The sequence below is a fragment of the Carex rostrata genome, chromosome 34 (genome assembly GCF_964058835.1).
Source record: "Carex rostrata chromosome 34, lpCarRost1.2, whole genome shotgun sequence".
Taxonomy (NCBI): Eukaryota; Viridiplantae; Streptophyta; class Magnoliopsida; order Poales; family Cyperaceae; genus Carex; species Carex rostrata.
Genome location: NC_135951.1, coordinates 4,641,180 through 4,655,792, shown reverse-complemented (window position 1 = coordinate 4,655,792; position 14,613 = coordinate 4,641,180). Strand labels below are relative to the sequence as shown.

The 14,613-nt window shown below is 32.5% G+C and overlaps 3 protein-coding genes across 3 annotated transcripts; all 3 read right to left on the bottom strand.

Annotated features, from left to right (window-relative positions):
* Positions 1 to 1,070: 1,070 nt before the first annotated feature.
* LOC144549139 (protein neprosin-like) lies at positions 1,071 to 2,828 on the bottom strand. The gene is made up of 5 exons (XM_078297876.1): positions 2,707 to 2,828; positions 2,386 to 2,616; positions 2,221 to 2,274; positions 1,964 to 2,116; positions 1,071 to 1,680 (listed from the first exon to the last, which is right to left on the bottom strand). Exons 1-5 carry the CDS (start codon positions 2,758 to 2,760, stop codon positions 1,297 to 1,299), a joined length of 876 nt encoding a protein of 291 aa, XP_078154002.1. The 5' UTR covers positions 2,761 to 2,828; the 3' UTR covers positions 1,071 to 1,296.
* A 5,221-nt stretch (positions 2,829 to 8,049) lies between these two features.
* Positions 8,050 to 9,385, bottom strand: LOC144548882 (receptor-like protein 45). The gene is made up of 2 exons (XM_078297593.1): positions 9,319 to 9,385; positions 8,050 to 8,399 (listed from the first exon to the last, which is right to left on the bottom strand). Exons 1-2 carry the CDS (start codon positions 9,383 to 9,385, stop codon positions 8,050 to 8,052), a joined length of 417 nt encoding a protein of 138 aa, XP_078153719.1.
* An 840-nt stretch (positions 9,386 to 10,225) lies between these two features.
* Positions 10,226 to 12,013, bottom strand: LOC144548881 (receptor-like protein EIX1). The gene is made up of 5 exons (XM_078297592.1): positions 11,795 to 12,013; positions 11,264 to 11,410; positions 10,874 to 11,038; positions 10,631 to 10,774; positions 10,226 to 10,284 (listed from the first exon to the last, which is right to left on the bottom strand). Exons 2-5 carry the CDS (start codon positions 11,349 to 11,351, stop codon positions 10,226 to 10,228), a joined length of 456 nt encoding a protein of 151 aa, XP_078153718.1. The 5' UTR covers positions 11,352 to 11,410; positions 11,795 to 12,013.
* Between the last annotated feature and the right edge of the window lie 2,600 nt (positions 12,014 to 14,613).

Here is a 14,613-nt window from a genome sequence, read left to right as displayed (position 1 = left end):
TATCACGCCTATATCTTTAATTCTGAAGTTTAGAAAGTCGATATGAACCATTCAAAATGTTCTATGTTTTAAAATACATACTAATTAAATTTTATAGAACATTAAGTTTAAAATAAAAGTCATCTCACAACAAATAAAAATGACATAAGTGAGTAAATATTATTACGTAAATATTGTGTATATTGTTGAAATTTAAAATAAAAGTAATCTCACAACAAATAAAAATGACAAAAGTGAGTAAATATTATTACGTAAATATTGCGTATATTGTGGAAAGTGCATATAAATTTTCATTTATTAAGAACCAAAACCCAACTCTCGAGCTCTCGCAAGTCTAACTGCCTCCGCTCCTTATATATACTATCAAACTAAAGTAAGACCCTCTTTGTGGGACTAATATGGAGACAAATATCCGAAAAATGCCCAAAAGAGCCCAAGTCCGCTTTCTACTTGTCTTATTATTTTTTCTTAAGAATTTCAATAGACCAGAAGACTCCAAAATCTGCTCAAGATGGAAAATTTTAATTAAAACCCTTGAAGTTAGAATTTTGCTCCGATTTAGTTAGAAATCCACCATGGTCATTCGTAATTCTTACAAAATATTTTATTACATGAGTAAATAAAATATTTATTTCTTAATTTCTTAAAAAAAATTTAAATTCATATGACTCAATTATCCAATAATTATTTGTTTTGTATCCGTATTTGAATCCATATTCATTGATTATCCGCTCCGTATTCGGTTAAGGTGAATTTGATTTTACATTTTAACATCCGTTTTCCTAAAAAAATCCATATTCATATGACTGTAAATTTTTTTTTACATATTTAATTATATTGTAGTATTGTAGACTGTCGGTTAGTCTGCATAATAGACAAAATAAAACTAATCTTTTATATTGTTATTTAAACATGCATGGATATTAATATTTTCAGAACATCTTTTGTTAAACTCGAAAACTAATCTCTCGTTTATCAATTATCTTTTATTAAACTAAAAAATTATAAAAATGCATACTATCAAATGTCATTAGGCAACTAAAAGAAAATAACAAAATTAAGTAAAAAAAAAATTATATGAGACATGTTGCTGAAAGTTGCATACAAAACGCTTACATAGTATGAGATACAAAATTAAAAATACCAACTAATGGAAACAAAAATGGTGCATATAAATAAAGATTGTAGATTTAAGGTCTGATGGGAGCACCTAATGTTTATTATATATTATACTAATACAAACGAAGTCCACCACATGCATAACATATTTTATGCGAACTAGCTTCCTCCTCATTTTTACTGAGTGCAACCGCCTGGTCCACCATAAAAAAAGTGGCGTTGTGCCGAATGCTTAGTTTGATACCATTGAGAGACACTATAACAAGCTGGTTTGTCTATATTGGCAAGAGGTTTATAATCTTTACCCTCAAAACCATTACCATGTTCATCAAATCCAAAGCAATCACTAATAGAAGCTGCTCTATTATTGAGCTCATTGGCGAAACGCCCACTGCCCATCGGAGGTCGTCTCTCTTTGCTGTCGTGGCTGACAAATCCTGTCCATTCAATTGTCTCTGCATGGTTTGACAAAGACTTGAAGAGTGTCTTTGGCCACCATCCTAGCAATTCTCTACCTCTAGAATCTTCTATGTACAATGACCAATCTCCAGTTTTTTCGTCCTACACTTCCGATGATAAACAAGTTCATATCGATATTCCCTTATATATACATCTGATTCCAATGATAATATTGGTCATGCAAATTAACCCTAAATCATTGCAATGCAGACTATGCATGATACAAGTTGAAACAAACCTAATATATAGTCCTATATATTGTACTTGTATGTTATCTATATATACTTAGTATGGCAGATAGTAACATATATATATAGACTATATATTATATATGCAATTGCACATGTTTAATTATTTCATTAGTTTAGGAGATAGCATAGCAAACCTTTTTTATGTTGAGTACCAACAGGAACTCTTCTTTGTCATATTTTGAAAACATACGAACTGAGGTTGCTCCAGGAACAAAACTAGCACCATTCTGTAGTACGAAACCTGGGCATAAGTTATTGTAGCAGCCTGTGGAGTAGTCATTTGTAGTCTGCAACAGAGATTAATTAATTATATATGTATTCCATATTAATTAAATTGAGAGCTATTACAAGACCATTTGCATAAAAAGAAAACAACTTTTGGAATACTTACAGTCCAGTATGTGAAGAAATGCAATGATTTATCACCATAAAGGCTAGGATTTACCTGCCAAAGAACAGATCAGTTGCTACTGGTTAGAAACTAACTAGAATTTCTTAATTAAGAAAGAATGAAGAACAAATTAAATGCAATAATAACATATATATATATATATACGTGAAATCCAGCAGCGATCATTTCAAGCCCTGGTGATTGGTTGGTTGCTCCTATGTAAGCCCCGGAACTTGAAAGACGATCAACATCATTATTTATATCCCAAATACCAAATCTTGCTTTTACGCCATGCCACAGTGTAGCCTGACTGTAGTAACCTGCTCTAATTTTATTGTTAGAACCGCTGTTGGATGTTGAAAATTTGATTCCTGGTGGTGCTCCTGTAAAACCTACCTGCATGTAGGATCGATCGATCATAAGATGTTTTAATTTGTTATGACATTTCAAGGTTAATAAAAACATAATCATATTCATGTTGCGTACCTTAAAAAGACAAAAGAGCATGGTGACAAACACTAACATCCTCATTGAAGCCATGGATCGATAAGAACAAGTAATAATTTCTGATACAGATAGTACGTGCGATTTTGCTTTTATAAGAAGGTTCTAAAATTGAACGAATGAACACAAATTAAGCATAAACATAACCACCCCTTCTTTTTTTTTCGGGGAGAGAACAGAGGTGGGCCTTGCCGCACAGTTGGCATGCACCTCGGGCCACAGCCAACCATACATGTTTTACATATATATTTTATCGTGATTTAAAATCTCATATATAGGATTGTTACTATTTTTATAATGCTGACTTCTTTACTATTTGTTTATATAGATAGAAAATTACTATTTTGAAAAAAAAATTATGGATCATTAATTATAACAATTTTTTACCTATCTGAAAATATAGTAAAAAAGTAAGAAAAATGTAATATTCTGCCTCCAAGGATATATATTTTCATATGAAAATCATGATAAGCAGTTGGGATCGATTCTTTGGATTGGATTTTAAAATTGAAAATATGAATTTCAAGTAAGAAATGACTCTTATTTCATAATGCACCATAGTCCAAGTTTAATAGTTTATAAATCTTTTTTACCGCTTTTTACTTTTATTGGATGAAACCTAGACTCAGTTTCATGTCAAGTATAATTACTGGAAGATGGCTATGAGTTTATCAGTTCCAAACCTAGACTCTGTATATTATATATGACACTAAAACATATACAGGCCTTTCTTGTCCCTGACCGTTTACAATATAACTCCCATAATCACTACTATTAATTTTCTCTGCTTTTCACAGGGATAGCGACAGCCGCCCCCTGGATATTGAATAATTTAGTGGAGATCTATCGGTCCCGATCGATTTTGTCCCCCTCTGAAAATACTTTTGCTCCCTTTGAATGTTTGATTTGTAATTCCGATTAAATTTAGAGTTTAAAATCAAAATAAATTTCTTGAATTATTATTGATAATTAAAATTATAAGGTAGAGAATCAGATATTACAAGTGTGAGTATTAGAAAATATAAGTCAAAGTATTGTTTTTTATCCAGTACATAATTAGTTAATGGATTTAAACATGATTAACTATTTAAATCCAATTCGATATTTTTTTGCCTCCTCCTGACGAAAATATGGGATCCTCCTCAACATAGCGAATTGTTATACAAAGGTTGTAATCATTTCATGGCTTTTGGTTGAAAACCCAACAAATTGAACCGTTTGAACACCCCTAACTCCAAATGCTTCATGTATGTATTCACATCACACTAGAAGATTTCCTGTAAACATTTAATATTTGTTTCTGAATATTTAATGACAGCAGTTTATACTCTCTCAAAGTGTAATAATTCCTGCAAAAACAAAGCAGCAACTCATTCTCTCGCTCTCATTTTCTCTGTCAAACAAAAAGAAAGCGAGAGGAGGACGAGCAGCAGTCAAGCTTGTCAATACCTGACTAATACCAGAATGGACCGAAATTTTTATTAATAGGAAATTAATTAAATAAATACCCATAATGGAGAACGAATCTGAGTTTTTTCGAGATATAGGGAAAACTTATAAATTAACTAAAAAAAAAATTGATGTCCGTTCTGCATTATAACGTCCAGGCATGCATATGCTTTTTCCCATATCAATATGGCCATGATTGATAATCACGGCCAAGAATTTTTTTTTTTAGTTAATTAATTAGTGTGGTGATAGTATTGCTAATCCTGGCCGTGATAGTCCATAACGTCAAGAGGACGTTATAAACTATCATGTTTTCCCTATATCTCGAAAAAACTCAAATCTGTTCTCCATTATTGATATTTATTTAAACAATTTCGGCAGAACGGATGGGTACCAGTCTAGATACTGAACCAATGAGCTTCGCTTTAATGTAACCGGTTAATAGTCCCTCCAGGACATATAGATCGATCTTCTTACGAGTAAGCTTAGCGCATAGTCGCATACTGCATCAGCCAGTGTTTGATTTGATAATAAAGCTCTCAATTCACCTAATTTGATTTCTTCCATCAGCCAGAGTTTGATTTGTTTAATTTGATTTCTTCCATTCACAACAGAAAACACATATATTATGTTAATATTGTAAATATAGATGCACTTTTTTGTAATAGGAATAATGGTTTAGTTTTGGAGTACATCCAATCTTTTAGAAAACAGCATAACAGATACAACAAGAATGAGACATCTTTCGTGAGGATAAAAAAATGACTTTTTGCGACGGACTACTTTCATTCTTCAGCTTTTTCTTTTTGCGATGGTACTTTTCGCGAGGGAGTACCGTCATAAATTTGCTTTTTCTCTCGCAAAAAGTATCTACATTGTTGTAGTTAATTAATTAAATGCATCTAGAGAATAATTGGAATTTTCGATTGAATTAACTAAGTGGAAGTACTCTTCTGGGGCCTCTAATCGGTCATTAAAAAAATAAAAATAAATGCTTCTGTACGGCGGAACCATGAAAACTAAGTTGATATTAATTAATTAATTAACTGCTAATTTTATACCATTTACTGATGTTTTACATGCGTTGATATGTAAAAGAGCTCAAATACAAAATCATAATGATACATACATACATACATACATACATACATACATACATACATACATACATACATACATGTATGTATGTATGTATGTAAATATGGTTCAAGTATATAGTTCAAGTATATCATTTGATAGTTGGCTGATGACATTTGATAGTATGCATTTTAATTTATAAAAAAATTAGTTTTTTGAGTTTAACAAAAGATATTTTGAAAATATTAATATCCATGCATGTTTAAATAACAATATAAAAGATTAGTTTTATTTTGCCTATTATATATGCGTACTAACCAACAGTCTACAATACTACAATATAAATATGTGAAAAAAATTGTTTGTCAGAAATGTATTGCATAATTATTTCTGTCATTTCTCAATTAATTTCTTGGTTAAAATTTTTATTGGCGGATTTCCAAATTTTAATTGTTTGGTTATTTATTGGTAAACAATGTTGTTGGAAGATCAAATTAAATCAGTGATCATGCCTTACAAAATAAACAATGTTGTTTTGGAGCATTTGATCCCTCTTACCTCATATATATACAGAGAGCGAGAGAGATGGACTATACGTTGTAATATGGTTTTCTTTAAAAAAAAAAAAGACTATATATATGTCGTAATATGCATATTAAAACACCTCTTTTAATGCTCATTCATATCTTCATTTTCAAATTTCAAATAGTTGATCCGAAACATTCAACATGAAGAGGATATGAGAAAAAGCTAATGAAGAGACTTATTCATCCAACGGTTCCTAAAACCTTAATTGTTTTAAGGATCAGTTGTATGGTATGGTACATGTTAAAACAATCATTGGGCCCTTATATATAGCACTACTGGTTTTGCTCTGGGGTTAGTCCTATATATACTGATATATACTGGTACCTAATTATTTACATATAAGGTAGATCAAGAGAAGCTTCTCTCTGTGAAGTGGGCCATCCTCATGGTCAAGATCTAGAAGCTTCTCTCTGTGAAGTGGGCCACCAAGAGAAGCTTTCTCCATTTGGTCGGGTATTAGCATCTGACCGCAAAATGTTTGAGGAAATCACTCCAGTCTGAACCCCAACATGATCATGTGCCACTGATTAATATTCAGGAGACATCATTGCGGTGAGCATGGATTCTGATGACCTGTATCAGGATTTCAAGCAGTCCATGCAGGAGATTCTGCATCACTACACCAAGGCCCATCATTGATTTCAAGCATCGGTTTGGGACTGGTTAGAAGAGCTATTGTTTTGTTATCTCGAGCTGAACAGCCAGAGCATACATCGCTACATAATTAAGGCCTTCGCTGATGTGGTGGAAGCTTCTCCCCGGCCCCCTCGCCACCAATTGGATTGATCCATTGATGGGGAAGAAGATCAAATTAATAATTAATTAATTTGTGATGACTCATCGATTCATGAGTAGTAGGATGCTAATTGTAACCAAAAAAACATATATTAATTGCTGTTTCTAATACATTTTTGTTATTGGTCTAATTAATTAGGATCGAATTAATATCAAATGGTCGCCTCAAATTACATAACATATGGAAAGACATTATTTAATGTAGATAGTATATATTTTGTTTAATTTCTTACAACAAGTAATTAATAATTAATCCTTGAGAGGGAGACCAGACCAACTTTCTTTTATTGTTTTGTATAAAATATTTCCTCCTAACTTGTTTGATTAGTCTTAATCAAGGTATCTTTTCAAGTATCGTAGCATGCTTCATTACCAAACTAGCTTCTCATCATTTTGTTTTCCTCCTTTTCAATTTTGGGCCTTATATGAACTGTCCATTGGAAACTCCAGTCAAATCAGGCTTCTCCTCTGTTTTTTTTAGTTTGGGTCTTAGTGTTGGGATTATTAATTGTTCAACCGAGAATTGTGCCGAAATTTTTATTAATAGAAAAAAAGTAAAAAAAATATATCAATAATTGAGAAGCAGTTCGGAGAAATTCGATATGTAAGAAACTCGTGATGATAGAGGATGTTATAGACTATTATGTCCTAATTAACAAATTTAAATTACCGATTAACGGAATAGCGAAAAAAACAAAAAGGACGTGATGCTTAGCAATTTCCAGAGAGCAGACTTCAAATCAGTATAAAAAAAGAATTTTTGTTTAAAATTTCTTTCGCTGGCTTTTTCTTCTGTTTTTTTTTTTACTCATTGGACGTTCTCAACAATAACGCTCAGATTTTTATTTTTATTTTTATTTCCAATGAATTCAGGCCATTGTTTTCTGTAACGTCCATTTTTTTTTTCAATACCGCTGAACGTGATTCTCTGTAAATGTCCAGGACCATTACGTAATTAGTTAGTTAATTATTATTCGTTAATCTGGACTCGTCTATAACATTCTCTGGACGTCATAGACCATCACATTTTTCTTATATATCAAATTTCAGCGAAATCCTTCATCACTCTCGATATTTTTTTTTTCCTATTAATAAAAATTTCAGAGAATTGTGTATGGAATCATATAATATTTCATACTTTACATAATATCTATTTGGGTCCCTAGTTTACAAATAATGACAATTATAGGGTACTCGAGAAATTTGTCAGAAATGCATCAGCATAAAATAAATATGTAAAAGTTGTCTTACATAATTTTTCAAGCCAATGAAAAAAAATTCATAAAAATTTACAATACATCATACATAAATATTAGAAATTTACAATACGTTGTATATAAATATAAGGTACTTATTCAAAAAACATATAATAAAACATATATTTCCAAATTAAAACTAAAACATATGGTCCTTCAACTACCCCCTTCGAGTTAGAGCAACTCCAATCTTTCTAGTCGAAAGAACAACCTTCACATATATCATATCACCATACTGGTCCACCAAAGTAAACAAAGCATAACGCCAATTTCTCTTAAAATAAAGAACAATCATGAAGCCCCAAAAACTGACCACAAAGAAAAGGGAGAAAGAACCGAACAATATGAGAAAATCGATGCCTTCATACCTTCGGTCCTCATTCATTTCATTCGGGGAAAGTTGTGTTGGGCCAAGAGTAGGGCCACAACTTTTTGACAGGGGAGGCCCACAGAGATTCGGATTGCCTTCATAGCTGATATTACCAAATGTACTAAACTGTGCTTCTACACCTAATGTAGGACCGGATAAGTCGTTATATGCCACAGAGAAGGATGTTAGGAAGGTTAGTTCAATCAGCTCTCTCGGTATTTCTCCCGTCAAAGAGTTGTGAGAGGTCCAAATTTTCTAATTTGTGCAATTTGGATATGGAATTTGGTATTGCACCACTTAAATGGTTGCTCGACAAGTTCAGTGTTATCAACCAATTCATTTGACCGATATCTTCAGGAATATTGCCTACTAATTTGTTCGAAGACAAATCTATTATATACACCATTGTTAAATATGGTTGCCCATAAATATTTAACCTTCCTTTTGACATAACTTCCAATCCTACACCCGAATCTACTAATATCCCCCATCTAAGATAATATTGGACATGTAACAGAAAATGGACATCACTAAAGTCCAGCTTCAGTATCCATACAATTCGATGACCATTTCCCGTAACATAAAATAATTGGTGCGCCAATTGATATTTGTAATCGTAGTATGTTGATCCCATATCAATAATACAGGATGGTATTTGTCCAGAAAAATTATTGTGTGATAGATCTAGTAGGCGTAAATATTTGAATTCACATATTTGTTTCGGTATTGATCCTCCAAACATGTTCTCTCTTGCTAGGAGCATAGAAAGATTGGAGTCCATACCATTCCAAATCGAAATCTCTCCAGATAAATGGTTTTTCCCAATGTTTATGATACTTATATAAGAACTATTCAGCCACGTTATTGGAAAGTTTCCGGTTAAATTGTTTTGGCTCAGATCTACATATTGTATGCTTGACTTATTATAGCAAGGAGGTATTGATCCAGAAAACTTGTTGTTTGAAAGATCAAGGAACCAAATGTCTTGCATAACACATATTCCCAACGGTAAGGATCCTTCCAAATGATTTCCACTTAACTTCAATTCTGAAGATCTACTTTGATGTCTAGCACTTCCAATGCAATCAGGTAGAATGCCATTTAGCTCGTTGTTACTGAGGTCCATCACTATAAAACTGGTATTGCAAATGCTAACATGAATCTCTCCACTTATAGTATTATCATTTAACAGTAATTCTATAGCTTGGGTAATGTTGAAGTTTTTAGTGAAAGATCTGTAGAAGTTATTATTTGATAAATCCAGAAGAGAGAGAAAAGAAGGAAAAATTCTAAGAAAATTGTTTTGTATATCACCAGTGAGATTATTAAAAGATAAATCTAGAACATGGAGATTACTTGTAGATATGAGTGGAAGAGGACCATGAAAATGGTTATTTGATAATATCAAGGATGATAAATTTGGAAGCTTAGTGGTAATATTTGTTGGTAATTCTCCGCTAAGAAGGTTGTCAGATATATCCAATATGAAGAGTTTTTCATGAGTTAACAACGGAAGTTGAAGAGGCCCTGTGAAGAAGTTTTTGTGCAAATTTAAATTGACCAAATTCGTATTGTTTTCTAACAACCACACAACTAAAAGAGGACCCTTGGAGCGAGTATTAGAGAGGTCCAACACTTGTAATTTATGTTGAGCGTACAAGAAAGTGGGCTCAACATCAAGAATGCAATTAGCGAGTTCAAGAACCTGAAGCTGAAAAGGCAGATTTACAACTTCGACTCGGAAGCTTGATGACTCTAAAGTTGATATCATCAAAAATTCAAAATTAGAATGATTTTGAAATGACCTCATGGACAGAGTCCCCTCAAGCTGGTTACCAGATAGGGAAAGGTACCTTAGGGACACAAGTCTATTAAAAATGGAGGAGGGAAATTTTATTTGAAATTCATTATATGACAAGTCAACTAGCTTAAGAGAGGAAAGATTTCCCATACAAGGAGGAAGATTTCAAGTTAACATGTTGCGTGAAAGATCTAACTCCTGAAGATTCTCCAGTCGGCATAATCCTATAATATTAACAAAAAAGATCATCAAATAAGATTAATCTATGTGAAACCCATAAGGTCAATTAGAAGACAGTACATTTCTTCATTTTCGGATATTTCTTGTGATAATGAGCTATAAGAGACTGAAAATATTAAGGAACCTTTGAAAATATTAGCTAATTCGACCTGAGTCCTGACAATAAGAATACTATTATTAGTTGACTGTTATATATTATACCATTTTGAGTAAATTCTATAGTGTCAAACAATATCTATGATCTACCGGTGTAGAGAGACCACAGAAATAGAACTTTGTTCTGTTACATTAACAAAAATTTATGTAATTTAGTAATGAATTGTAAATTACCTTGTGATGTTAATGTGCCATTTAGACCATTGTGCGTCAATGCAAGGGCTTTAAGAGAAGTCGACCAATTTCCCAAATAGGGAAAACTCCCATAAAATGTACATCTACTTAGACTAAGCACCTCCAATTTCAATGCACTAAGCTCTGTCAGATTATTCCATTGAAATATCGATAAAATTTAAGAAAAATAAAATAAGAGTATACTTGTCATAAAAATAAAATGGTTAATTTACGAGAGACTACCTTTGACAGCGACATCAATACTGCCTTCCATCATATAAATATCATCCAGATAAAGTGCTCGAAGTGACGATACTTTGGCTAAGGAGGAAAATATGCTTATCGGCGGGAAGTTGTCTGAAAGGTCTAGCATCTGCAGCTTAGTCAAATTGGACCAAGATTCAAACCCTGACAAAAGGATATTTGATAAAGTATATGTCATTCAATACAAAAGATGGATCATGAATACATGCATGGATAGCCTTTCTTAATCAATTAATTAAAGAAGGGAGCTCATTAAAGAAATAAACTTTATTTAATTTAATTGTGTTACCGTTGATAGGCAGACTACTGTTTATATAATTAAAACTCGATCTGGTCAAGTTTATGAAGTGATTAATTGAATATTGTTACCTTTGCTGTTGTTTATAAAATTATAACTGAGGTCGAGTGTACGAAGTGATGGAACACTCGCTAAATCATATATGATGCTTCCGTCCATGTAGTTGTAAGAAAGGTCTAAAATCTCCAACTTCGTTAAATTGGATCATGTTTCAAGTCCTGAAAAAGAACAAGCGAAAAATTGCATTAGGATTTGAATGAACCTTTCTTGATCCATTAAAGAAGGAAGCATGCACATTAAATAAATCATTAATTAACTTAATTTTATTACCGTTGATGGGCAGACTGTTGCGCATATTATAATTATAACTCAGGTTGAGTGTACGAAGTGATGGAACACCAGCTAAATCATATATGATATTTCCGTCGAGGTAGTAATTGTGAGAAAGGTCTAAAATCTCTAAATTAGTTAAATTGGACCATGATTCAAATCCTAAAAAAAAAACAAACCAAAAATTGCATTAGTATTTGGACGAACCTTTCTCTATCAATACAAAAGAAGGAAGCACATTAAATAAATCATTAATTAATTGAATGTGGTACCTTTGCTGTTATTTATTAAATTATAACTGAGGTCGAGTTTACGAAGTGATGGAACACTCGCTAAATCATATATGATATTGCTTCCATCCAGGTGGTTGTAAGAAAGGTCTAAAATCTCCAACTTAATTAAATTGGACCATGTTTCAAGTCCTGAAAAAGAACAAATGAAAAATTACATTAGGATTTGTTAATTTCTTTCTTCTTTTCTTAACAGTAAAATAAAAATGATGCATCAATTAATTGCTATTTTGAAATGATGTATAAGTACTTGTATATGTCGTTGCTGTTTGAAATAAAATAAAAGGACGAACTAAACAGGGGTTGTTGGCAAAATATATACCATATTTTCTTCCCCGAATGGCACGCAAATGAAAAGTATGAGAATATATTATTTCCATAATTAAGCCTTTCGTTTCGCTTTTGTCCATTAATTATAATTTATGGCACATCTATGTCAAGTCCGTTTCACAAGTCGTCTAGCCATCCGACCTAATTCTCTTCCACCCGATTTAATTTAATTAGAGTATATTTAATTCTCTTCATTGTATCATTCACTTGCAACGCCTACTAGTATATATATGCCGATCACGCTCACCGAGTCACGGGAAAAAGAGTATGAATCCCCTAAAGTAACTCAAATTTTGAGTTTGGATTAATTCAATCCGATGTAGAATGCATGTATGGGATCTTTAATATTCGTTCCAGAGACAAATCGGGCGGTCCGGATTAATTCAAACTCAAAATTTGAGCTACTTTATGAAATGCTTCGGATTTCATGTTATCGACCTGAGCAAATCTCTTAAAAATCCATTTAGAGCCAAGGATTCATTGTTATCTGCTGAATGTTTGGTAATGAAGTCCATATCACAAAATGATTCGAAAGGAAAAATTCAATAAAAATCATAGAAAGAAGGAAAGAGAATCTATCTACTAACGCACCCATCTAGATTATTTAATTTACAGTGGGTAATTTGCCGATTTTTTTATTAATAAAAAATAAATAAATGAAATATCACATAAGGGAATCAATTTGATAGAATTTTCATATCTAGGTGAAACGGACCGTTTATCCCATTCCATAGATGGGACAATTTATCATGTTCCGCTAATCTAAATCTAATCTCGTCAATCTAATTAACTAAGCAAAAAAAAAAAAAAAACAAACAGAACGGGACAAGCCATCCCATCCAAATAGGGGTGAAAACGGAGCGGATAACGCTGATACCATATCCGCATCCGTCGGATAATGAGCGGATACGAATACGGATACGGATACGGATAGTAAACGGATATCAAAATTCAAAATCAAATCCATCTTAAACGGATACGGATACGGAACGGATAGTCCACGGATACGGATTCGAATACGGATATAAAACGAATAATGACCAGATAATTAAATTATACAAATATCAATTAACAAAAATAAGAAAAATATATCAGAAAAAAAAAATGGAGACATCCATACAATCCGAAATGGAGAAAGAAATATTAAGAAGAATAACTTGGAGAATGGGAAATAGCTGCGTGCAGGAGCAATAAAATTTAAGAAAAGACTCCACGCAGTACTACGATTAACTGTCCACAAAAATCGGAGAAAAAACAATATCTTTGAGAGAAGACAAAAGAGAAAACATGAGTATTCCTTACGCAATTCAGGGAATATGCTAGCATGCTATGCATAGCATAGAGCCCCTCATAGCAACGCCTTGGATTTTGACTTTTCAAAATCCTAACAGTCGATCCGAACCGTTCATCTTGTTCTCCATATTAATATGTGTTTGGGGACCAAATTTTACATTTTTTTGAATTTTTTTACTATTTCTTTAGATTTATTGAAAATCGCTGTTTTTTATGGTCCATATTTGCTGAAAACAGCGATTTTCAATAAATCTAAAAAAATAGTAATAAAATTTTCAAATAATGTAAAATTTGGTCCCCAAACACATATTAATATGGAGAACAAGATGAACGGTTCGGATCGACCGTTAGGATTTTGAAAAGTCGAAATCCAAGACGTTGCATGGAAGGGCTCTATGCTACGCATAGCATGCTAGCATATTCCAAAATTCAGATATACATAATAATTATTTTGAGCTTATGTATTAAATTAGAGTAATTATAATATCCATCCCCGTCTTGTTCTCCCAATCTGTCCCCCGATCAATCTTCTAAGTCCACTTAAACTGTCGTTACTGATCCCCCGTCTCTCCCTCTCTCTCGTTCTCTTCTCCTCATCTCCGCTCGGTCTCTCTCTGGACGGCGACATGATACAGATCCATTGTTTCTCCACTCGACCTTCCTCCCTTTCACATGTTCAATGAGTTGTGCAATTATTATTTTTGTTTCGGCTTTAAAGTGAATCAGACCAGTTTTATTATTTTTGTTTTGGCCTTTGATCTGTTGTTTAATCAACATTGAAATGTTCATTGAGAGGAAAGATAATCAATTCATTCTCATATTAAAACACAACAATGTAAGGAAAATACAAGCAGCAATGACCAAAAAAATAAATGTAGCCAAATCTTCAACAATGAAATTGCTAATTACTATACTTAAAGAATGAATCATACATAAATTTCAAAAATAAAATAAATAAATCTTAAACTGGACGATAAATAGATGAAATTTCTTTAACAATCCCTCTTCAGTAAAAAATAAGGCAAGAATGAAAAGACAAACAAGCCGAAGCCGAAGACAAAGCCGGTTGCAGCTCTGATTTCTGTTTTCTTTTTCTTTTTTTCTTTTGAGTTGCCATTTCATGGATCACTAGTCTTTCATCCACTTCTTTAACAGAAAAACTTTGGGCATATAAAACT

Excerpts from the sequence above, each read along its gene's own strand:
- LOC144549139 (XM_078297876.1), bottom strand. The coding sequence starts at position 2,760 with ATGGCTTCAATGAGGATGTTAGTGTTTGTCACCATGCTCTTTTGTCTT. Across the intron at positions 2,117-2,220 it reads ATTTCTTCACATACTGGACT|ACTACAAATGACTACTCCAC; the intron begins GTAAGTATTCCA and ends TCTCTGTTGCAG. Across the intron at positions 1,681-1,963 it reads TGGTACTCAACATAAAAAAG|GACGAAAAAACTGGAGATTG; the intron begins GTTTGCTATGCT and ends TCGGAAGTGTAG.
- LOC144548882 (XM_078297593.1), bottom strand. The coding sequence starts at position 9,385 with ATGGACCTCAGTAACAACGAGCTAAATGGCATTCTACCTGATTGCATT. Across the intron at positions 8,400-9,318 it reads TGGAAGTGCTAGACATCAAA|GTGTAGAAGCACAGTTTAGT; the intron begins GTAGATCTTCAG and ends GTCCTACATTAG.
- LOC144548881 (XM_078297592.1), bottom strand. The coding sequence starts at position 11,351 with ATGGACGGAAGCATCATATATGATTTAGCGAGTGTTCCATCACTTCGT. Across the intron at positions 11,039-11,263 it reads TTTTATAAACAACAGCAAAG|GGTTTGAATCTTGGTCCAAT; the intron begins GTAACAATATTC and ends TCCTTTTGTCAG. Across the intron at positions 10,775-10,873 it reads TATTGATGTCGCTGTCAAAG|AGCTTAGTGCATTGAAATTG; the intron begins GTAGTCTCTCGT and ends ATAATCTGACAG.